A 24368-nucleotide genomic window follows, 5' to 3' on the forward strand; every position below is an offset into this window, starting at 1 on the left:
TGGTTGTGGTAAAACGACGTTAATGATTGATCATTTTTTGTTGGCACCTAAATGGTTAAAATATGCAAATGTTCATATCTATTCTAAAAGTTTAAATCAACCTAAATACCAACACTTAATACAACTTTTTCGAGATATAGAACGTAATATTAAAGACACAATAGCAATAATAAAAGGAAACAATGAAGAGATTATTCCATTAGATGAATGTGAGGACTATTCTGTTGTAGTATTTGATGATTTCATATTAGAAGAACAAAATCACGTAAGAGAATATTTTACTCGAGGGCGTCATAAGGGTTTGAACTGTTTCTATCTTGGACAAACATATTCTAAAGTGCCAAAACAATTAATTAGGGACAACTTAAACTTTCTTTGTATATTTAGACAGGATAATGTAAATTTTAAAAAAAATATGATGAATTTGTTGCATCTGATATGTCGTTTGAAAAATTACAATTATTATGTAGCAAGTGTTGGAGTGAAGAACATGGTTTCTTAACAATAGATATGACTAGGAAGGTGAATAATGGTAAAGATAGAAATAAAATTAAAGAATTTCTAAAAGTGTAAACAAAACGTACATGAATGCAGGTGAACGTATATGTTATGTTATGTTATGTAATGTTTTTATTTTTTTCTTTATATAATAAATGGATGTTAATAAAGCTAAGAAGTATATTAAGTTAAAAGAAGAACTTATTAAAAGATTTAAGGAAATTAAACAAAGTAATCGAAGTAAGTATGAAAAATTTAAAGAACAAGATCAGCCTGTTATTGATGCAATTAAAGATTTAGGGCAAGATATATCAAAAGTAGCAGAAGAAAATAAAAATCTAATTCAAGAGTTAGTTCCAGTTGTACATAAAATTGCTAGAGTGGATTCAAGCTTATTAGAAACACCACCTATGTATGATAGTTCTATAAATGAAAGTGATACGCCTATAACAGAAGAAATAAAACACATGAAAAAACAAATTAAATATAAAGTAGAAGGAATAGAATCTTTAGCAACAACTCATTTTGGTAATATTGCTTCAAGGTATTATGCAACTAGAGATGATAAAAGTTTTGGAATACAACCATATGATGAAGATGGGAAAATTATACATATGATAGGAAATGCGGAAGTTAAAATTCATGGTGACGATTTAGTTATTAATAATCGACATACAGGAACAGAAGGTTTATGGGAATTATTGACAAAACATAATCCAGCAAATTATAATGATGATGATCTAGAAAAATATAAACAAATAGTAATTGATTCTAGTGTTGCATTTCATAATAATGATCCGAATACAAGAAAACAAAAATCTAGTAAAGGTAGAAAATATAAAGAAATTATCAAACCTATTTGGGATGAATATATAAAACCAACAACACCTTCAAAAAAGACACCAAAATCCGGAGAAGGAATAAAGGTATATAACGAATTATCAAAAGAATACATATGGATGGATGATGTGAGAAAACTGATTGATCGATTGATTGTTATTGATGGTGAAGAAAAATCTGGAAATGATAACTTTTATAATGAGAAAGTAGGTATTATGGATATGATTAATTCTAAACTCATACAATTTATACCTAATGATCCAAAAGGTATAGGTTATTTGATAAAGATATTGAATACGCTGCCACCAAAATTTTGGAATAGTGAAAAGTATGGAAAAGGATTAGTAAATGATTTGATTAATAAACTTCCATTTGAGTTGCATATTCCAGGATTTTCGTATTGTGGTCCGGGTACAAAACTTCAAGAAAGATTAGAAAGAGGTGATAAAGGTATACATGCATTAGACGAAGCTTGTAAAGAACATGATATATACTATAGGGATAATAAAGATACAGAATTAAGACATATTGCAGATAAGGAATTAGAAAATAAAGCTTGGGAAAGAGTTTTAGCTAAAGATGCTAATTTAATAACTGAAAAATTGCCTGCTCTTGGGACTGCTTTAGTGATGAATACAAAAGTAAGATTTGGTTTAGGTTTATAAGTGTTTTAGTATAGGTTTATAAGTGTTTTTAATTTAGATTTATATATACTTTTTATGTAAATTTTTTTCATAAAATGCTTTTAATTATATAATAAATATGCAGTTAAAAGGTTTTACTTTTACGATTCCTAATGATGAACTTAAAACAATTAAATATTGATCACATTTTAACTAACAAACAAGTCAAACAAAAACAAGCAAAACTAAGTAAAGGACAATGTATGTCTCTATCTCTTTCTATACCACAAGAGATAGAAAATAAACAAAGAAATGAAGGCAAATGATAATAAAGTTCATTATGGTGGTTTTATATTTACTATTCCAGCGATTTTAGCTTTAATAGGTGCTCTAGGTTGTGTTGCTGGAGGTGCGGCTGCTATTGCTAAGACTGTAGATGATGCAAAAAAGAATAAAATGGAATTAGAGGAACAAAAGCGACATAACTTAGCAATGGAAGAAAAACAAGGTGGTAAGCTTTCAAAAAACGTAAACTCCAAAACAGTAAAGAAAAAGAAGAAATTAAACCTTTAAGTAATTTAGATCTAATACAACTTGTTAAAAAACTTAAGATAAGAAACTTTAGAGGTGTATTTATGAGTGATGAATTGTCTAAACAACCAAGGAAGAATGAGTGTGGTATTGTTAATTTTGATACGTCTAAAAATATAGGAACGCATTGGATTTGTTATTGGAAAAAAGGAAATAGAAAGTATGTGTTTGATTCATTTGGAGGTAATCCGCCAAAAACACTCGTAAAATATCTTGGTCATAATATAGAGTACAATAGCAGCCGTATACAACATTTTAACGAGGTAATTTGTGGACATTTATGCATTACAGTGTTAAAAATGTTTACAGATGGGTATAGTTTTTCAGAAATTATTAGTCAGGCGAATAGGAATAAGGATATTTGGAGAAGTTATATTTAAGTTTTTATGGGTTTAATTCATATAACGATTACAAATATTTTTTTAATAATAAATATGGATAAGATAGAATCATATGAATTACAATCCTTTAAACCTAATCAAAAAAATAATCGAGAATTTAAATAAGCCAAACAGGTCTATTGAATTTGATATTGACGTGGGTGATGGCTTTATACATCCTTATTATGCCGATATTTATGTAACTTTTGAAATTAGAGGTAGAGATGGTGATGGAGAATATACTACTGGTCAAAATATTAGACTTATTAATAATTTCTTCCCACATTTGTTTTCTCAAATTCAAATTAGTAAGCATGGACAGATATTGGATATTATTGATTATCCTGGTTTAACTTCAACAGCTGTAAACACATGTACGATTTCAAAACCAGAGGCAAATCACTATGATGAATGTGGATCGGAAGGAATTACGTGGGCAAGAACAGATGAAGAAATAGTGTTTTTGCTAAGACTTTTGCCAGGATTTTGTTCAGATTTTAAAGATATTATGTGGAAGGGGGGTTTGAAATATACATTTAAAAGAAGTGGTTCTGATGATAATGCATTTGCTATTTGGAAAACAAAAAAGCAGGATGGAACATTTGAGAATGATCAACCACATCCAGGTAAAATTAAGATTACAAATATGGAGTTAAGAATGCCTATTGTTAATTATGAACCTAACTATGCCACCTTGTTAAGATCTAATATGTTAAAAGAAGGTAAGATTCCTATTTCATTCAACACGTATCAATGTTTACAGAAATCAGTTAGTGGTAAATATTTAGAATTCGATTTAACCACACAATTTAACTCAAGTGAATTTGATATGCCTAATTTTGTGATTGCCTTTTTCCAAACTGACAGAAATGATAATCAAGAAAGAGATTCAAGCTATTTTGATCATTGTAAAGTTCAGAATATCCATTTTCGTAATTCTAGAAATGAATCTTTCCCATTAGAATCTTTAAACTTAGATTTTGCAAAACATAAGTATTTGAAAGTTTATGAAATGTATACGGTATATAAGCGAGCTACAATTGGAAATACTGAGATGTTTTATTATCCTAAGGAATTTTTAGAAAATAGGCCGATGTTCGTAATTAATACTAGCAAACATAAATCAGTAACTGTAAGTGATAGAACTAATTTGAAACTGACTGTTAATTTTGAAAGCGATGTATCAGATAAAACAATTTGCTATGTTGTTATGATTGGTAAGAAAAATTTAGAGTATGATGTTGAGAAAGAAAAAATAATTGAGAAGATTTAAATCAATTATATGTTTATTAGATTTGTTTAGTTTGTAAGTGTTTTTATGAAAATATCATAAAAACTTATTTAATAAAATGACTATTCCAGATAACATTCCACGTGAGAATTTAATTGTGTTAATTGAAGATACTATATTAAATCTTGAGAAGTTATTAATGAAAAACAAAAGGAAGTTCAAGAGAATAAAATGTGTTTATATTACTCTTATTACGTTATCAATTCTATTATCAGCTTCTACAGGGTTCATCAATGTATTTATTCCTGTTACAGTATATTCAATTATTACAACTGCATTTGCTTCGGCTTCTGCTGTTATAACTGGTTTATCTACACGGTTTAATATAGCTTCAAAGAAAGAATATTATAAAAATATGGTGAATCGAATTGGACTGTTTAAAGATGAGCTTAATGTAATTAAGCTCATGAATGGTGAATTAACAGATGAAAATGTAAGAGATATTGTTAACAGAATCAATGACATACTTAATGAAATTCGAGATTATTAAAAAAATTCTATATAATAAATATGGCAAAACACATTGATTTTTTAAACAAACTTGGAAGTCTTGAACAAAAACAAGTAATTGGATTAAGAGAATTAGAATTAGATACAGAATATATGATTGTGAAAATGGAAAAAATAAAAACTAAATATGGTAAGAGTATTTTAGTTGAATGTGATGACTTTAAGGTATTTCTTCCACCTAGATTTACAAAACACATGACAGACAAAATGATTGATGATATTGTTAAAGATGGTGTGCGCATCAAATATACTGGTTTAAAAGATAATTATCCAACTGTTGAGTTCTGTATGTAAATTTAAGTGATAAGTGGTTTTATGAAATTTTCCTTATAACAAGTAAGCTATGACTATCTATTTGAATAATAAAAATGATCTAAATAAAACTAATCTTATAAAAAGTGAGTTGTTAGTAATGGAACCTCAAAAGAAATTTATTCTTACTAATTCATTCAATGTGATTGTAAAAAATGTGCAAGATCAAACACAAGTAGAATTTGAAATTAATGGATGTTTATTCAGTATAAATTATGATCAGTGGACTGAGTTTAAGAAATCATTATTTACAATAGAGAATGAAATTAATAGAAGATTTCACTATCAATATCCTAATTTGTAACTATCAATATATTAATTTGTAACTATTATGCAATTATGTAGATTTAGCTAACTTTTATGATATTTTTAAATCATAAAAGTGTTTTATAATTTTATTTTACTAAATTTAGTGATTTCTTGTAACTAAATTTAGTGATTTTTTTGTTTTTGTAACCAGATTTATTGATTTTTGAATTCAAAACCGGTTATAACCAGATTTTTTGATTTTTTTGAATTTAAAACCGGTTATAACCAGATTTTTTGATTTTTTGTAACTAAATTTAGTGATTTTTTTGTTTTTGTAACTAGATTTAGTAATTTTTTTGAACCAGATTTCTTGATTTTTTGTAACTAAATTTAATGATAGAATATGTTAATAGTTATTATGAGTAAGATAGAAGTTATTTGATATGGTGATAGAAGTTATTTGGGAAGTAGGGAGTGCGGTAGAAATTATTAGGGGTAGTTTAGAAGTTATTTGGAGGTAGGGGGATGCGCTATTGTTATTAGGGGTGCGCTATTATTATTGATGGTGTGCTAGATTGTTATTGGAAATGATGAAGTGGCGCAGAATCCCCACCCCACCCCTACTTATGGTGACCGTGAGAAAGAAGTCAAAATTTCAACAGATTTACACATTGCATAGTCCTTACAAGCTGAAAAACTTATTTTTGAATGTCTGTATGTCTGTCTATTCGTTCTTTCGTCCGTCCGTTCGTCCCGGAGTTCACTAATCGTCTAGAGGTTGTATCGCTCAGCGTATCCACACCAAATTTTAAACTTTGTTTTTTTTATAAGATCCGTCAAGGGACTTTTTCGAATTTTCCTTTTACTCCCAAAATTAAGGTAGTTTACTGAAAGGTGAAAATAAGAAAAAATGTGATCTTTGTGAAAATGACTACATGGACTTTGTTTCCTATGTTTCACATTTCACTGTTTCATTGCCAACTCTACAGTGCCGTACATATACTAGTACAGTCAATAAATCCGTGGACTGGTACTCAGAGTATAGACAACCAATAGAACCCATGGTTGCTATGCTCAATGTGAACGTCCGCACACACATACACATTCGATTATACAGATCCACACTGACTTTCAAAATAGTTTAAGCATCATTTTGTCTTTTGACATATCGTCTCGGGATTTGGCGTTTTGGAGATGATGGCGATTTCCAGGTATTTGCTTGTCTCGTTAGTTGTAGATCGTAGAGATGGCACTGTTTCATGTCCTATTATTATCCAGTTAAGGAACGTTCCATCAGCGGCAGCACTTCCGATCTTTGGTCTTATGTCAGAATGCGTGGGACATTATGCTGGATGACACGCGAAATGTTCAAGTCATCCGTCAGAATATTGTGACACGTACCATGGCTGATTCGTACTGCTGCTGCGATGTCATCTACCGACTGGGAACGGTTAGCGCGCACAACTAATGCAATCTCTTCGATCATGCTTTCTGTTCGGACCGTAGTTGGCCGACCTACTGGTTTATAATCATCTGTTTCTCTCCTCCGTAAACCGTTGGTGCCACTTCAACACTGCACTGCGGTCTAGGGCGTTGTCACTCTATACTTGCATGGATCATCTGCAACGTTCCTGCAGCGGATTTGCTTAGTTTTTGGCAGAACGTTTTGTTTGCCCGTTGCTCAAACTGTGACATTCTCCAAGTCCGCCGCGGCACACAACTCCTTTCACAACAGAAGCAGTACGTCAGTTTACACTCTATGCACAGACCTGCCTTTTGCTAGGTCAAGAGATGAACTTCAACTGCTTCATCCAGGATATCACTTATTAGCTGTAGTATACCACTATTGCCACATTGCGTCCAGTTCATGAACTTATTGACTGTAGTAGTAAATCATTACTACGAAAAATATCCAGAAGAGGTAGTTTATTTTTAGAGATAAGTTTTCCCCCCGGTTAATTTTCGCAAACATGACTCACGTGATTTTGTTCATATTTTATTACTAAATATTTCATGAAAACTCTAACAGTATGACATCATTTGTTTGTGGTGAAAAATCCACAAGGATATTTTACTCTATTTGATTAGTTTTTTTTTTTTTTTTTTTTTGTTGGGCGATTTTCTCAAAAACGATTCAGTCGATGTTGTTCATATTTCATAAATATATTTTATTAACTCTGCGTTACTCGCCCAAGGTCTCATGTTCCGGGCGTAGAGATTTTTTTTAGTTATTACATCGCTATTAAGTTGGCAACACGTGCTGCTAGTCCGTATAACTTCCGTTTCTACACCTCCCAGTCAAGGGCGCCGATCCTGGGGGGCAGGGGCCCCCCAAAGCTCATGTGGGCCCCCTAGTGTATTTATGAATATACAATATTTGGCATAATTTGAATGCAATTTGTCTCATCCTATATATATACCTTCTGCGTCTGGATGCCCCTTCCCCCCCAAATTTGCAGATAAATCGGCGCCCTTGCTCCCAGCCCAGAGCAGCGAAGAGAAACCTTCCTCGTGAACTGCAAATGAGAATTCGAAGAATCGCTGGAGTTCCAGATCATCAGCAACCTTCAACTGTCGAAGGTAATGCTGGAAGATGTTCGTTTTGTTCGTGGAAGCAGAACAGAAAAAAACAGATTTACAAATGTCAGATGCAAGAGATACATCTGTAGAGAGCATACAGGCCCAAAAGCAATGTTTTTTGGTAAATTACTTCCAGTAAAAAGTTTTTTTTTTAGTTAGATATTAGTTACAAGTTTTTAGTAAACATTTTTTTAAGTACATCCAGGGACGTAGCCAGAGTTCTGAGTTTGGGGGGGCCACATTTGCAAATGGAATAACTCATATATATATATATATATATATATATATATATATGTGTGTGTGTGTGTGTGTGTGTGTGTGTGTGTGTGTGTGTGTTGCGTACTCACGATAATTCTTGGAATCGGGTGGCCGCGGCAACCGCGGATAAATCAACACGAAAATATGGTTTGAAATATTCGCCAATAAATTGTCCTAAATTAAACTTTAAGTATTCTTTCAAGGGTTAGAAGAGAAAAGCGAACATTTTTTACGAAATGCAATAATGAAGCAATAATTTAAAAACTACTGTATGTATTTATAGTGTTTACTTATGCAAATGCATCCAGTTACAACATTATAAAACGCAATACTTCATACAAACAGTTTTTAATACATTTATACATACTTTTTCCCTTGTACCTTTGTACACTTTGTAGCTTCAGAAAATAATTACAAATAACATAGTAACAGTTTACTACCCTAAAAAAAGTGATATGAGTTCCATGAGGCTACCTAAATTGAACACACAGGCTATCAAGACGTATATTATAGCGTTAAAATGTAATATTTTACATAGTTGAAGAAACATTATATACTAGACTAATAAACCAATATAATTTCGAGTGACTATTGTGTAAATTTTATAAGAACTAACAAACTAGCATTTTTTCAAAGATCCTGACTTTCTTTATACATTACTAAAAAAAGTAGTACATTTTATTGTTTACAAAATCGTTAACATCTTCGTGCGTCTCAAACATAATATGAATATCAAAGAGGCCTACAATTACTTGAACTTTCGTGAACATAAGAAAAACCTAATCAACGAAGTATACATATATAATAACATAATAGTTGGTTAAATATTCACCTAATATTACAACACCATTTTTTAATGTTGTTTTGGGTTCATCTGACAAGATCTGCCACACTGCATTTACAAATTACTTGCTGGACACAAACTGTGACGCCTATGCGACGACTTTGCAAATATGTCAATAACTTTATCTTCTTCAAGCTTAGAGGCTATCTCTTGTTCTATTTCAAGTGCGGCTAACGCTGATGTTCTGTCCTGACCAGATTTACAACGAATATATGATTTGAGCCTCTTATGCACGCTGAAAGAACGCTCACAAGAAGCTGATGACACAGGTAGCGTCATGGCTATTTCCAGCAAATTCGTAGTTTGAGGAAAAATTGCCTTGGGCAGAGCAACATGCAGGTCTGAGATATTTGTAATTTCTTTCTCCTTCATAAGAGATTCTACGTAATTTTTTACAACAACGAATTCATGTTCAGGAAAATCTATTTCGAATTGCGTAGCAAACTCTTCCATTGCCTCCTTCATCAAGAACAGTTTTGATTTAGGATGACATGCTTGAATGCCACGAATCACAGATATATTTTCCTTGCAGAATCGTCTGTCAAACTCGTTCACAATGTTGTCAACTACTGGATATAGGAGTTCTGTACGAAAACTCGCTTCAGTGTAACCCTGTATTCTTTTCTTCGGAATACTGCCGGAAACCAGAAAATCTTTCATACTACTATTATCTCGCTTTTCTCTGCTCTTTGGTAGATTAAAACATTCTACACCATTTTGTTTGGCAAACTCTAATGCTTCAGTGTAGAGACGCAGTGAATTTTCCTCTGTTCTAAGTTCTTTTATGGCTTCAACAACCGAACAAATAAGTAGCTGGGCGTCGGCTAGGGTGATATCTTCTCCTTGTAGAAAATTGTTCAAGCCACTAGTAATTCCCAAAATCTTGCTAAAAACAATCAAGCATGAAACAGTTGCAAATGATTTCAGTTTGTTAGCAATACCCTCAGCTTCAGTAGTCTTCTTAGCATCCTTACCCTCTAATGCAGAGATTATAGCTCCATAATTCTTTTTCACAGCATTCAGTGAACGAATATGTGAAGCCCAACGAATGTCTGAAAGGCCAGGTATACTGGACTGTTCCAAACCTAACGCTGTCTGAACTTGTTGTAGTCGTTCATGAGCTTTTACGGAGGAGAAATAATTATGCAAAGACTGCAATAAATCAAAAAAGGCAATTGCTTGTTCGAACGAACACACTTCTACAATTATTAAATTTAACTGGTGCGCATAACAATGAATATACAGTGCGAGGGGATGAGACTTGCGAAATAACTTTTGCACACCACCTATATGACCTCTCATAACGCTCGCCCCATCGTAAGCTTGCCCAATGCATCTTGAGTTCTTATTAACACCTACAGAAATCAAAGTTTCGAGAATTGTTTTCGATATGTATTCAGCATTTACCTCACGAAGTTTAACAAATTTCAAAAAGTGCTCTACCGGTTTAGAGTTTTTCACATATCTCACACAAACACTAAGTTGTTCAGAAACACTAATATCTCGCGTTTCATCAGCCATAACGCTGAACTTTCCAGCGGCATTCAGTTCACTTACAATAATATTGACGATTTCCTCACCGCAGCACAAGATAAGTTCATTTTGAATTTCTGGGGATAAATAAGTAGTATTCCCTGGCGCTGTATAATTCTTTAAAAAAGGGTCAAAACGTTGTAACAACTCGAATGTTTGCAAGAAATTCCCTTTATTTAAACTGCTGTCATTTTCATCGTTGCCTCGGAAAGCCAATCCCTGTCGACCCAAATGGATCACAATCGCCACTATACGTTTTAAGTACTCTCGACGGGCGATTATTTCTTCTCTAGATGCACGGTTTTGCAGATCCAGCACATCTCCAGTTTCCTTGGACCTCTGAAAGGAAGATATGGTATATTTTAAGAAGCTATAAAATTAAGATGAAGAGTACAATACTTATTAAAGAAAATACTTATTTCATATAGTGTATAATATAGAGGCGACTTTAAAGTTTCAAATTTGGGCAGGCCCACTTCCTCGCTCATGGATACATATACACACTTGATTGAATAGTGACGGTAGGAAACCATGTATACTTTTGGATATATATACATATAAAGCCATTGAATAATTTGAATAATCATCTGGTATGATTGATTTAAAAAGTAACCATTTAATTATTAGTCAAACACTTAAAAATATAGCTTTAAACTTCGACAAAAAAAAAAAAAAAAATTCAGACTAGTTTAATGCATTCATATACGAGGGGGCATACTGAAAGTCGTGAGCAACATGTTTTCACAACCGTAATCTTTAGTTGTAAGTGAAACCAAGTATATTATCTCAATCTACAGAACTTTCTTTCTTTGCAGACGTTGACGCTGTTTGTTGCTAGCACGTAACCACAGGCAGGATTTCCAAAATGGCGACAGCGTGCTACGATTGAATTCCTTCTTAAAGAAGACCAACCTGCTTCTGAAATTCACCACAGATTGCAGCGTGCCTATGGAGACGTGTACATGGGTGACAACAGTGTTAGGAAGTGGGTTAAACATTTTAAGGATGGAAACACGAGTATCGAAGATAAGTCTTGCAGTAGGCGCCCTCGAATTGCCTCCACGGAATGCAACAACGTAAGGCTTGATGAAGTGATTAGGGGAGATAGGCGTATCACTGTGAAACGTGGTATTGGACATAGTGAGGTGCAAGAAATGATTCATAGCTTAGGTTATCAGAAGGTATGTGCCCTTGGTAGGACCGTTTATTAATCGAGGAGCACAAACGTCAGAGACTAACCATTACCCAAACCCTTCTTCAGAGATTTCGACATGAAGGTGATGACTTTTTGACGAGTATTGTGACTGGAGATGGAAGCTGGTTCCATCATTATGAACCTGAAACAAAATGACAGAGTATGGAATGGCACCACTTGAATTCGCCACCGAAGAAGAAGGCGAAGATAGTGCAATCGGTAGGGAAAGTAATGGGATGTCTACTGGGATGCAGAGTTGCATTCTGGTTCACTTTCTTGAGTCTGGACAAATCATAAATTCTGCCCGCTACATCCAGACACTTTTGAAGCTCCGTCGAGCCTTGCGTGATAACGTCCTGGAAACATCATCCTTCAACAGGATAATGCGCGTTCGCATTCTGCACGTGCCACTGTGGAGCAGATCAGGAGATTTGGGAGGGAAACACTTCCACATCCTCCTTACAGCCTCGACATGGCACCCTCCAACTACCATCTTTTCGGTTTTGTGAAAGAACAGATGCGAGGCCATCGCTACGAAACACTGGAAGATATTCGGTAAGCAGTGCGTCAGTGTCTACGGGCAGCTGGAACGGAATTCTATCGCAAGAGTATTTTCAAACTTATAGAACGATGGGAAAAATGTGTGCAAAAAAAAAAAAAAAAAAAAAAAAAAACCCGGAGACTCTGTGGAAAGGAAAAGTGAAAGAAAGGTCTATAGATTGGGATGATATATTTGGTTTCACTTACAAAGAAAGATTACGGTTGTGAAAAAATGTTGCTCATGACTTTCAGTATGCCCCTCATAGATTAAGAAAATACACATTATTACAAGTTACCTTGAAAAGCACGAAATGAAACAGAATTTGAAACATACGTAACATAAATTGTAAACCCATTCCTTTTTGTGATGCATACTTGTTCATCTTTCCTCTCTTTCAATATATATCACCTAACTTGTGGTCTTTCTCCACTCATTGCAGTACGTAGAAGCAATTTTATTCCTGCGTTTACAAAATTAAGAGGCCTTGTTTCTGCATAGTTGTATCTGCTTTCTCTGACTCCTACGTGTCTGGATTTGTTTTGTCTGCTGCAATTTATTGCATCGTTTAGATGCCTGGACTCTTGTTCAGCAGTCTTGGCGTTATTGTAGTGATTAGAAGGGAAGGGAGAGTAGGAAAATGGGTTATGAAATAGTCAAACTAAAACGTGACCGAAAAATGATACAATGGCTACCTATGCTGTTAGCCGTCTGCTGTCTGCTTTGCTTCAAAGAGCTCCAAGCTTCGGAAATTATTTGTGAAGTAATGGTTGACGCTATTTGTTAAATGATTATCTACCATTAATATAGACCCTGTATAGTGGAAAATATATTTACTGTCTATGGTATCCTTTTAGTGTTTATATATTTTTCAAAATTTTTGGGTAGGCGCGTGCCTATCCGCTAATGCCGCCACTGCGGCACATTCATTCAAATGAGATAAGAACCAACACTGGGTTACCTGTTAACGTTTACACTTCACGGTTATCAACTTGTACACCTCTCCTGTAATCTGTAAAGTTTACAAGAAATTTACAAAAGAAAAGGAACTGCACGTCATATTTTCTAAGAAAGCTGTTACTTACCTCAAAATTGGCCCACATTTCCATTGACTTTTTATGGTAGCTGGATCCATCATGCTCCTTTAGTTTATCTGTGGCCTTCTTCCAATTCCGGAAACCAGATGTTCGAAAAGCAGTTTCTGCGTAACCCGATTGGGTTCCAAAAACACGACATGGAAAACAAAAGCAAGCATCCTGCGAAACACTATACTCCAACCAGTTGTAAAGAGTGTACCAATTTTTTTGAAATGTTCGTTTTCGTTTGCCGAAAGTTGTACATGGGTAATTTTGTAGCTTTGGTTGATTGGGAGAATTATTTCCTAAATCATTCACATGAATGTTTTGCAGTGAGGTACTAGCAAGTTCCTTAGCTTCTTCCTTATCAACAGTGTCCGAATGAATATTTTCCTCAGCAACAACATGCACCTTATCAGTTTCTCTGGAGGTATTATCCAACTGATTATCACTTTTTCCATGTGAAATAAAATATCCAGATTTAATAAATCTATCCATATTTAACTTAATTTCAAGAACAGGCACACAGCAAACTTAACACAGCACACTACAATTTCACGAAGAAAATAGACTCTTTCCCGCTCAGCCGCAGTGTTTCCACAGCCAGCGCAGACAAGGGTCTAAATAGTTTACATATTCTATCCTCCTCTGTTTTGACAGAATAATTGTTAAATACAATAAAAATAAGAAAGTAAATCTATACTTAATACCTTCTCGTAAAACAATTAAAATATAAGATAATATAGGCTACTACAAAAACCAGCAATCGGGGGAGGGGAGGCATCCTCCTCGCCTCTGAGTCGAATTGACCTTTCAGTTTTGTCTTACGTTAGTCGATTACAAGAAGTGCATTCGCATAGATTTTTAGCCCTTAGTACCTCAAGGCGAATGTAAGGCTGAATCACTCTAAGGGCTGTAAGAACTTAACAATGTTAAGGAATATGACGCCCGGCTCCCAAAGTTACTGATCTTATACTCTTATTACCGTTCACTTAACGTTTAAGAAATAACCTATAAGTGGATTTAAAAAAGAAAAGTAACCTTTTACTTCAAGTATGAATAATTTCCTATGGATATTTTTTTTCATTTATTGTCGGATAAAAACAAATTGTAATATATAATTTTAAATAAATATTTTGGGGGGGCCAAGTCAAGGTTTGAGGGGGCCGGTGCCCCCCCGTGCCCCCCCTTAGCTACGTCCCTGAGTACATCTACTATTATAGACATGTAATTACGTAAAACATGAAATTACTACTAGCATACTTGCTTTTGTATCTAATATTAAAGTTAGTCATAAATTTGAACATCTGTTTTTCATTATAACCCATAAGTCCATGCGCGGACATTAGTGTAACTTCTCTAGCGCGGGTAACGCATGGTTAATAAGACTATAATATCGCGTAAGTCACTTCTCGTGAGGATGTCCACAAGTATTAGTTCTTGGACTTTTTTTTTTTAACTTTTAAGTGACGACAGAAGAAAGTATGGTAATCGCGACAATAATCGAATTCCAGATTTCAACGGATTTATACGTTTTATGGCCTCTGCATACCGGACAAATGATTTTTGAACATCTGTTCGTCCGTTCGTCCAATGTAATAAACATGTCAGTGGCGTACCCTTATATACCATATGGTTCGTCATATCCGCACCAAATTTTAAACTTCCCTATGCTATTTATATGATTCTCTAGGAGGAGAGGGCATTTAATTTTTTTCTTACTCTCAAAAATAAGGGTAATTTTTTACTGAAGGATCCATTTTTAAATGCGATTTCTTAAAAAACATTTCAAACGATTTTGTTCATATTTTATATATGTCAACATTTCATGAACTAACTTTAAACTGTGATATGTCATTTTTTTGGGGGGGGGGAATTTATGATGAGTAGTTTGCTCTTAGGGGGTGAACTCTTTTCGGACGATGTTCTCAAAAACAGCTTGGGCGACTTTGTTCATTACCGTGTTTACACGTAATAGTCACCCTCGCATAATAGTCGCACCTTAAGTTTGAAGTAAAAACATTCGCCAAAAAATTTCCCCTCATACAAGTCGCACTCTACGGGATTTTTGTCTTTGTGAACGACACTTTCTTCGAAATTGCTTATCTTGTGCTAGTCCGAACAACAGCAACAAAGAGAAAACATCCAGTGGCAGAGGCGGACTGGCCACCTGGATACTCGGAAATTACTGGAGGTAGATCCTCCTCTCTGCAAAATCGCTTAAAATATTACTCGGTTAGTTTGAACTGATTCACAATTCCGTTCTCATTCATAGCAACCAATGGCGTAACTAAAGGGCCCCACTGCTAGTGAAATGAGATTGGCATTAGGAAAAGAGGGCCCCTGGCCAATTCGTAGCCTTGTTTGTTGAAAAATCAATAAAACAATTAAAAAGTCTCAAAAATAATGTAAGTTATTAACTCGAAAAAGTAATTTCGTCCATAATTTATGTATTCAATAATGTGATGTGCAATCGATAACATATAAAGAGCATGGAGCTGATTCTCCCACGGTAAGGAAACCGTGGTAGACATAAGAGTTGATGGACGCGAGTGATGGTCTCTTGAGCACAACGGTGATGTCAGAAAACGGTCCGGGGCTTGATATCCCCAAATATTGAGCCCCGAAAGTATAAGGTCGGGTCCCTTCTTATTCACCAATGAAACATGTAATTTTTGGACGTGGGTAGTTGCATTGGGAATTATAGGTTTCCCCTTAGCACACCGGTGATGTCATAAGTCTAGCCCGGGACCCGAAGCCCAAGAAATCGGGCCCCAAAGGATGTTCATGCCATATTCTCCATGGTTTTTGCTCACAAAAGTAAGTTTCCTGATTATCCTGCCTGAATGTTATTCAACCGAACATTACAACACAATACTGTGAGTAAGAGACAGCACAATATATTTGATATCGAATAGAAGAGACCTGAGCTCAAACATGTGAGGACCGAATTCTTGGGTTTCGGGCCATGGGGCCGATTTCCAATACCACCTCTGTGCTTAGAGGAACCCGTTGTTTCCAATGCCACACCTCGCGTTTCCAACTCCATATCTAACACAGTTTCCTTACTGTAAGGGGATTTTCATGGAATATTCTCCATGTTCTTATCCAAGGGTAACAAAGACATTACAAACCTATGGGAATTAACAGAGCAGTTGATTGGAACAATTTCCTTTTATCGTATATATAAAACACACAGGAAATAGTGAACCCCAATGGAAACGCACCACTCCTTTCTTGCTAATCTTTATTATTTATTTATTTATTTATTTATTTATTTATTTATTTATTTTACTTGTTTTCAAAACTCTTGTAGAAGGAGGTCTCCTTTGCCGATACATAGTTTTTCTAAAGTTCTAGTCGATAAAGAGGAAGGGGAATAACAAGTTGGGGTTTATAATTCGGTATACCTAACAATAGTGCACGAATATTGACGGGGTCCCATTCGCGAATAATGCGGGGGGTGGGGGCACACGATCTTAGTTACGCTACTAATAGTAACATTAAAAATAATGTACTATGTAATTTGATTTGTATTTATGAGTGAAATAATTCATCCAAGGGAAATGTATGGGATTCACAGGTCATATGGGTCTTTAATACGAAGGGGCCTCCGAAGCAAACAGGTCATGGAAAGATATTAGAATTAATCATTGTCGTAACTTGGAACCCGATTAATGATGAGCTTTCTGGTATTTTCTTAACACTTTTTTTTTTTTTTTTTTTTTTTTACAGCGATTAGCAATAAAACATAATCTCACCCATTCCAATACCTAGAAAGTAAATTTTACAATCATAAAATCACACTCTTCTTTTATTAAGTTACAACACCGATTGTTTTCACTATCATCAAATCATTGAGAAGATAAAAAAAAGAAAACAAGTACGCTCTTGTTATAACCCGAATTTGTTCTCTTTTTTAAAGGTAGAATTGAAAAGCGTTAAAATATAAAATCCATTATAGCTAAGTAAACACTATTCGGAGTATTTTAGTTCAGTTACAGTACAATCGCGCTAGGTTTGCGAACTATTGCTAACGGTTAGAACGTGCAGTACGCAAATAGCTGCCTGCATATTTGTGACGCCAAAACTGTAGTTATGTTCTATATGCGATACTCTAAGCGTAGAACTGTTTCATTTGGCAAGTTTGGTTTTCTTTAAAAATCTGAAAGTGATGGAATCGAGAAAAGGTACACGATTAGCACAAAGTCGAAAGAAAGAAATATCTGGATATCAGAAACGTAAAGAACCAGCGAATAATGCACTTGTTCCACCTGGAAATGATTCAAAGCAGCGAAAACTGCTTTTCCTATCAAATTCTCAAGCGGTAAAGGTGAGCATTATATCTTTTTTTATATCTTTCATTCATTTATTTGAAGTTGTGGGATGCCAGTGACAATGTGATTTACCTCAATAGAAATAACAAGGGGAAGACGTTACCCTAGAGACCTACATGGGCCGAATTTTTCGGCCCGAGCCCAGTCCAGCCCGATAAGTTTTTTTTTAATTCTTGGCCCAAGCCCGGCCCGGGCCCGATAAATTTTAAAAGTTTAATTTTATAACATTTTTCACGGGCACACTTCTTCAATGTTTGCCTTTATTCTAATTATCGTTTAACGAAAGTCAATAATTATTAAAGAATTGCAATTAATCGGCCCCATCCCGGCCCGACCTGAAGAGAGATCAGTGTCGGCCCGCCTAAGCCCGGCCGGCCCAAAGAAATAAGAGTCGGCCGGCCCAAGCCCAGCCCGTGCAGGTCTTTACGTTACCTACAGCCAGTGCCGGATTAATCTGCGTGGAGGCCTCCAAGCTACTCGAAAAATCGACCCTCCCCCCTCAGAAAAAATAAAAAGAAGTAACTAAGGAAAAGTAAAAACAAGATGAAATTTTTGTGTGCGCACTCTAGTGGGAAAGCAATAACATTGAACTAACTATAAGCAGAAAAGTATGTCTATACATTGGCCACTAGATTGGAAATAGCCATCACTACTATGCATTACATTACATGTATCGAAGTTCACACTTACACCGGACGTTTTATAGGCTGATAGCTGAAAGGAAATGAGGTTTTACGAGGGAAATATTCATTTTAAGTAGGTATCTGTATAAGGAAAAAGCATTTATGACATTTGAATAGTCCTTTATGGCATTTTCGACGTAAGCCCGTCTCAAAATCGAGGAACATCGTCTCCCAACGCACGCCTCCGAGCAAAGGGATTGGGAGGGGATCGCCGAAGGCCTTATTGAAGGTACCATTCCTGCATTTGTCCATTGTGACTGAGGGAACCCTGGAAAACCTCAGTCACGATGGCCGGCAGCAGTGTTCGAACCCACTTGCCTCCCCAATTGCCTGCTTTAAGAACAGACTTACGATGCTGGGTGAACGCCGAAAAGTTGCACCCCGACCGAAAATCGAACCCAGGACAGCGCATACAGAAGTCCTACGCTTTAGCTACTAGACGAAACTGGGGCTCTCTGTATAGTTTGTCTTTCTTTGAGTTAAAATTGAAAAAATGCAGTAAAAGTAGCTTATTCTCACGACACCGTATTGGTCGGGGTTTTAGCCATCCAAGTCTCCAGCTAAGAGTTCATTCCTAAAAGGGCAGTCCACACTCCAGACCAACTCCGTATTCATCAAGACCCTTAAACATTATTCTCCGGATGGGCCCTTGTACTCCCAGTACGCCTCTGTCCAATGGCAAAAAAAAAAAAAAAAAAAAAAAAAGCGTCCACCTCTCGAACTTTTATGCAAGTGGACGGCACAAAGTTGGTCTTCGATAACAACTGATACCGTGTCAAAAAGCGTCAAAAACCTTCAAAAAGACCGGCATATCGACCGCTTCGGACGGAAGTGAAGATGATGTTCTGTGGAACAGTTACAGATATGGCAGTTACAGATTTGATCAGATGCAGATATAACATAAAGTGAAACTTCGTAAGAGACTGAGCAGTAACTTTCACATGTCTGGACAGCTCTGACACTTCTTGCAGGTGTGTGTTTCTTCTTTGTGGTGTTATGTAGTTGTTTTTCATGTGTTTTCCGATTATGTAAATTTATCGTTCTTTTGTGCAATGCCAAGAAGACTTTTTTGTCTTCCACGAATCGGTAACTTACGAGTTTAATTTTTATAAGTTTTAATATTTTACCGTTAGTAGGCTATATTTTATTTTATTTTTTTTTTTTATGTTCTCACAATGCTGTATGTATCAAGATTTCAAATCTTTTTGATCATAGCAATAATTGAATGGCACCTTTCCTCGCATAACAATCGCAGTTGAATTTTCGTATTGAAAAATTGGTGCAAAAAGTGCGACTATTATGCGAGTAAACACGGTAATAGTTCAACAATATGGCACAACTTATTTGTTGTGATAAATAACTACTAGGGGTAGTTTGTTCTTGGATGTGTGTTTTTCTGACCCAAAAGGACTCAGTCGATTTATTTATATTTCATTAGTAACTCTGTAATGTTGGATGAATAATTCGTCACCAAAATATCCAAAAGATGTAGCGTTCTCTTGAAGGTGAAAAAAAAAAAAAAAAATCATCGTCTCTTGAGCAGATCATTGCTTCAAGATTTCAAGATTTGGTTTACTGAGTATTCTATTACATTCCAATGTTATTATGTCACTAAAGTTGAAATATTGACATTACAAGTAAATATGGTTTTCCGTTGTTGTATATTCCTTCAATCCTTTTGCAAACAACTGGTTCTTCTCTCTTCTACCGAGTCACATGTTAAAAAAAAAGAAAAAAAACTAGAATATTTGGTAGAATTGCACTTAGTAACTTTGGTGAGTTTCTGATTCATTAATCCTTGGTTTGGCTCCAAGAAAATTCATCGGAGAAGGGAATATGTCATCGAAATATTTGAATTGAGTTGCTTTTGAGTTTAATCTCTGTTTCAGCAGCGAGGCTATATGAGACGGGACTTTTCTGATTAACGTATGGAACAATTCTCAAAACGCGAACTCCTTCGTGGCTAAGCGGTTAGCGTACGCGCCTCTGGCGAGGGAGGCCCGAGTTCCATTCCCGGTGGGAGCTCATGTGGTTCGGATTCCACGTTAATCAGTAGGTCCACGTCTCATATAGCCTCGCTGCTGAACGGACGTTAAACTCAAAATCAAATCAAAATCAAAATACTCAAAATGCGTAAAACAAATGATTTGTCACCAAATCATGTTTGTAGTTATCAATGGCAAATCCACGAAGTGAGCGATAGGAAACCGCACCCAACTGAAAGGCTACTCATCTTCTTCTAAGCTCATTTGGTATTGTGATACACTTTCTCCCTTCCAACTAGTTTAATAGAGCTCTTTGTAAATAATACATATATTGACATTTGAAGTACTTTCTGCTATTTTGATGTAAAATTCTTTAATTTGTGTCTACATTCACCTTCCAGTAAGTATCCGCCCTCACCAATCGACCTCATTCAAAATTACATTTTCAAGTAGGGTAAACATACACCGTACAGGTAACGAAATTACAGTACAATTTCCATGTCTGCATCATACGGATGGTTTACGTGTCACTAAACAGGGTTGTGTTGTATGAGATTGGGCAACACTCAAAATACATTTTAATGTACATAACTCTGAAGTTGATATCTCTTCCCAATTTCAGAAACCAAATCATGATATGCTTACACTTCAAGAACATTCTTCAAAGAACTGGACAGCGATCTATTTGTTTCGCATCTGCCCGTCTTCGCGCAGCAGAACCAATCGCAATATCATCCAGTGTGGCTCAAGAGAGAGACATAGAGTGGGAGAATGCAAAGCCTTTTGAAGAAATTCCAGGACCCAAACCTTGGCCAATAATCGGAAATGCCTGGCTTTTCTTACCGATTATAGGTAAGTTATTACGACGTATTTTAAAAATGCTCTGTTATGCATTTATAGGTAGAGACAGAAGGATGGTTCACTGAAATTCAGAATTGCGGTAAGAAAGCAAATTACTTTAGAGAGCATTAAAAAAAAAAATCAATCGAATGAAACAGAAAAGCTATAGTTTTTAAACAAATGAACATATAGACGTAAATTTTAAAATGTATGCCTGAATATTAACTGTCATCTACAATAATGTTTTAGTTGCTTGTTGCAGATAGGTGTACCAAGCTGCAAACTCAGCAACAGGAAACATTCCGCGTTCTCTGCTATAACAAGTTTAATTCTGTTATAATTGTGAATCGTGGCTTTAATCTGCAATAGGCTACTTCATTTCCCACTGCTCAAAGTATTCGGCATTGCACCAAACAGTTTATAGAGAGTAAGGATTATAAGTAGCTTGGTCACTTAATTTGAAAGTTCAATTTTTGGTATTCCATCTATGTTTTATTTCAACTTAACATCTCAAACACACTGACAGTGTTCATAATTAGAGATCAACTAATTTTCTCTGTTGATGAATTAGTTGAGCTCTGATGATTAACACATTGAAAACAGTAAATGTTATACTTTCATATCTTTATGTGCATCAGTGTTAAGATTACGTGTCACTGTTAGAAGTATGTGTGTTACTATTAGACTACGAGTGTCAATGTTAGAAGTATGTGTGTCACAATTTGACTACGAGTGTCACTATTAGAAGTATATGTGCCACTATTAGACTACGAGTGTCACTGTTAGAAGTATGTGTATCACTATTAGACTACGCGTGTCACTGTTAGAAGTATGTTTGACATTATTAGACTAAGAGTGTCAGTGTTAGAAGAATGTGTGTCACTATTAGACTACGACTGTCACTGTTAGAAGAATGTGTGTCACTATTAGACTACGACTGTCACTGTTAGAAGAATGTGTGTCACTATTAGACTACGACTGTCATTGTTAGAAGAATGTGTGTCACTATTAGACTACGAGTGTCACTGTTAGAAGTATGTGTATCACTATTAGACTACGAGTGTCACTGTTAGAAGTATGTGTGTCACTATTAGAGTACGAGTGTCACTGTTAGAAGTGTGTGTATCACTATTAGACTACGAGTGTCACTGTTAGTAGTATGTGTCTCACTATTAGAGTACGAGTGTCACTGTTAGAAGAATATGTGTATCACTATTAGACTACGAATGTCACAGTTAGAATTATGTGTTACTATTGGACTACGAGTGTCACTGTTAGCAGTATGTGTGTTACTATTAGATTACGAGTGTCACCTGTTAGAAGAATATGTGTCACTATTAGACTACGAGTGTCACTCTTAGAACTAGGTGTGTCACTATTAGATTATGAGTGTCAATGCCAGGAGATTCGTATGCAGTACTTAAATAAATACACCGTAAATAAATAAATCCATTAGAATGTAAAGTGTTCACTGCATCAGATTAGAACAAACAACGTAAATTTTGTCGCAGTAAAAGTTCATTTCTTCTCGAAAACTACGTATGATTATTCATCTCAAATATGACATTTTATACAGCAGTGTGTTATCAATCGATTGATATATCTTATCTTTCAACAATTCAATATTTAATCGGAAGGTAAATTTCGAGATTTAACTATTATCTTGTGCTATACTCGTATCGCATTATCCATGCCGTGTAGTGTTATGTTTGTGAGCCGTTAGTTATTGTATACTTCATCTTAAAAGGTGGTATTGTTATCGTATAGCATCAATTTTTAGTTTTAGAACAAAATTATGTTTTTCTCAGTTTCTTCAAAAATTATGCATGAGAAATCATACTCACCGATATCGTTTTATTCAGCTTAAGAAGCTCTATCAATTACTATATATTAAGGATGATCGATTAGAGATTATTTACTTTCCGGAAACCGGAAAGTAAAATCGTAAAAAAATCCTGATTTCGGATAAATTCCGAAATTTAGAAATTTCTGGAATTCAGAAAAAATTAGAATTTCGGAAAAAATCAAGAATTTTTCCGTAATCTGGAAAGTGAAATTTCCGATTCTGGTAAATAACTTTTCCGGAATCCTGATTAAGGAAAATTTTGGCCATCCCTACGATATATATATATATATATATATATATATATATATATATATATATATATATATATATATATATATATATAGTAGGTATTGCCAAAATTTATATATATATATATAAAATTTTTCGACTTCTTTTCTTTCTTCTTTTTCTTTTTTCTTTCTTTTTTGTTAAGCGCTAACAATATTGTAGAATTTGTATTCCATGTCCAAAATTGTGGTATTTTTATTTTAGTCGTTGAGAATCAAAACAAGTATTAGCATGAAGACACTCAGCATGGCAAAATGCCAAACCGGCACCCGTCCAGTGATGCTAACTCGTTGAAAAAGTTCCATTTCGTGGGAGTTTTTGACATTAATTATTCAGAATGGGATAAAGGGACTATTTTGTTGAAATTAACAACATATATACGGAATTTTTCTCTATATTTTGAATCCACACTAACAAAATTCTCTACAAACGAGAAGTATACATAATCAGTCATCTATAAGCGCGTCAGTATTGTCAACTTTTAGTATGAAGAATGTTTTTGTTGTTGTTATCGGTAAAGTACATGCTAGTGAGGAGCAACTTAATCATGTGTGGGTCTTAAAAATCAAGTATCAAGACACGAAATTTATGCTCTGGTATTTGAAGAAAGAAGAAATTAAAACAACGGACCAATGAAAGAATGAAATTACAATATCAAACGAGGAACAATTAATTTCCAAACGATCTAGAAGATCTGTATGGAGTACAAATCTATTGTAGTATCGCTCGGCTAAATATAAGGTGATGGTAGTACAAAGTTGTGATGGAGTCTGCAGTTTTGACAACATGACAATATATAGTTATTCTCGACTAAGGAAAGTATTTATTCACAGACCATTTTATAAACGTAGAAGATTGAAATTTATTGATAATACATTCTGAAATTGAAAAAAGTAACACACGTCATACATAAGTTTCATTTCATTATATTTTACTCTTCTTCTTCTTCTTCTTCTTCTTCTTCTTCTTATTATTATTATTATTATTATTATTATTATTATTATTATTATTATTATTACCTATCATTAACCATACGAATACCATTGGGGGGGGGGCTCGGAAGCCCACAAA

General features: G+C 34.8%; 2 protein-coding genes across 3 annotated transcripts in view; one reads left to right on the plus strand and one right to left on the minus strand.

Annotated features, from left to right (window-relative positions):
* Positions 1-24368, plus strand: part of LOC145669662 (putative cytochrome P450 49a1) — a 102293-nt gene that overhangs the window by 15473 nt on the left and 62452 nt on the right. For both annotated transcript variants that reach the window (XM_081737919.1, XM_081737918.1), the window contains exon 2: positions 20946-21175. In XM_081737919.1, the coding sequence (XP_081594045.1) occupies positions 20956-21175 (220 nt within the window). In that variant the 5' untranslated portion in view covers positions 20946-20955. The remainder of the gene's footprint in view (positions 1-20945; positions 21176-24368) is intronic.
* On the minus strand, positions 9031-13816 carry LOC145669814 (zinc finger MYM-type protein 1-like). Its single transcript, XM_081738156.1, has 2 exons — positions 13328-13816; positions 9031-10848 (listed from the first exon to the last, which is right to left on the minus strand). Exons 1-2 carry the CDS (start codon positions 13814-13816, stop codon positions 9031-9033), a joined length of 2307 nt encoding a protein of 768 aa, XP_081594282.1.

Source organism: Thermobia domestica, chromosome 14 (genome assembly GCF_964235325.1).
Source record: "Thermobia domestica chromosome 14, izTheDome1.hap1.1, whole genome shotgun sequence".
NCBI classification, from domain to species: domain Eukaryota; kingdom Metazoa; phylum Arthropoda; class Insecta; order Zygentoma; family Lepismatidae; genus Thermobia; species Thermobia domestica.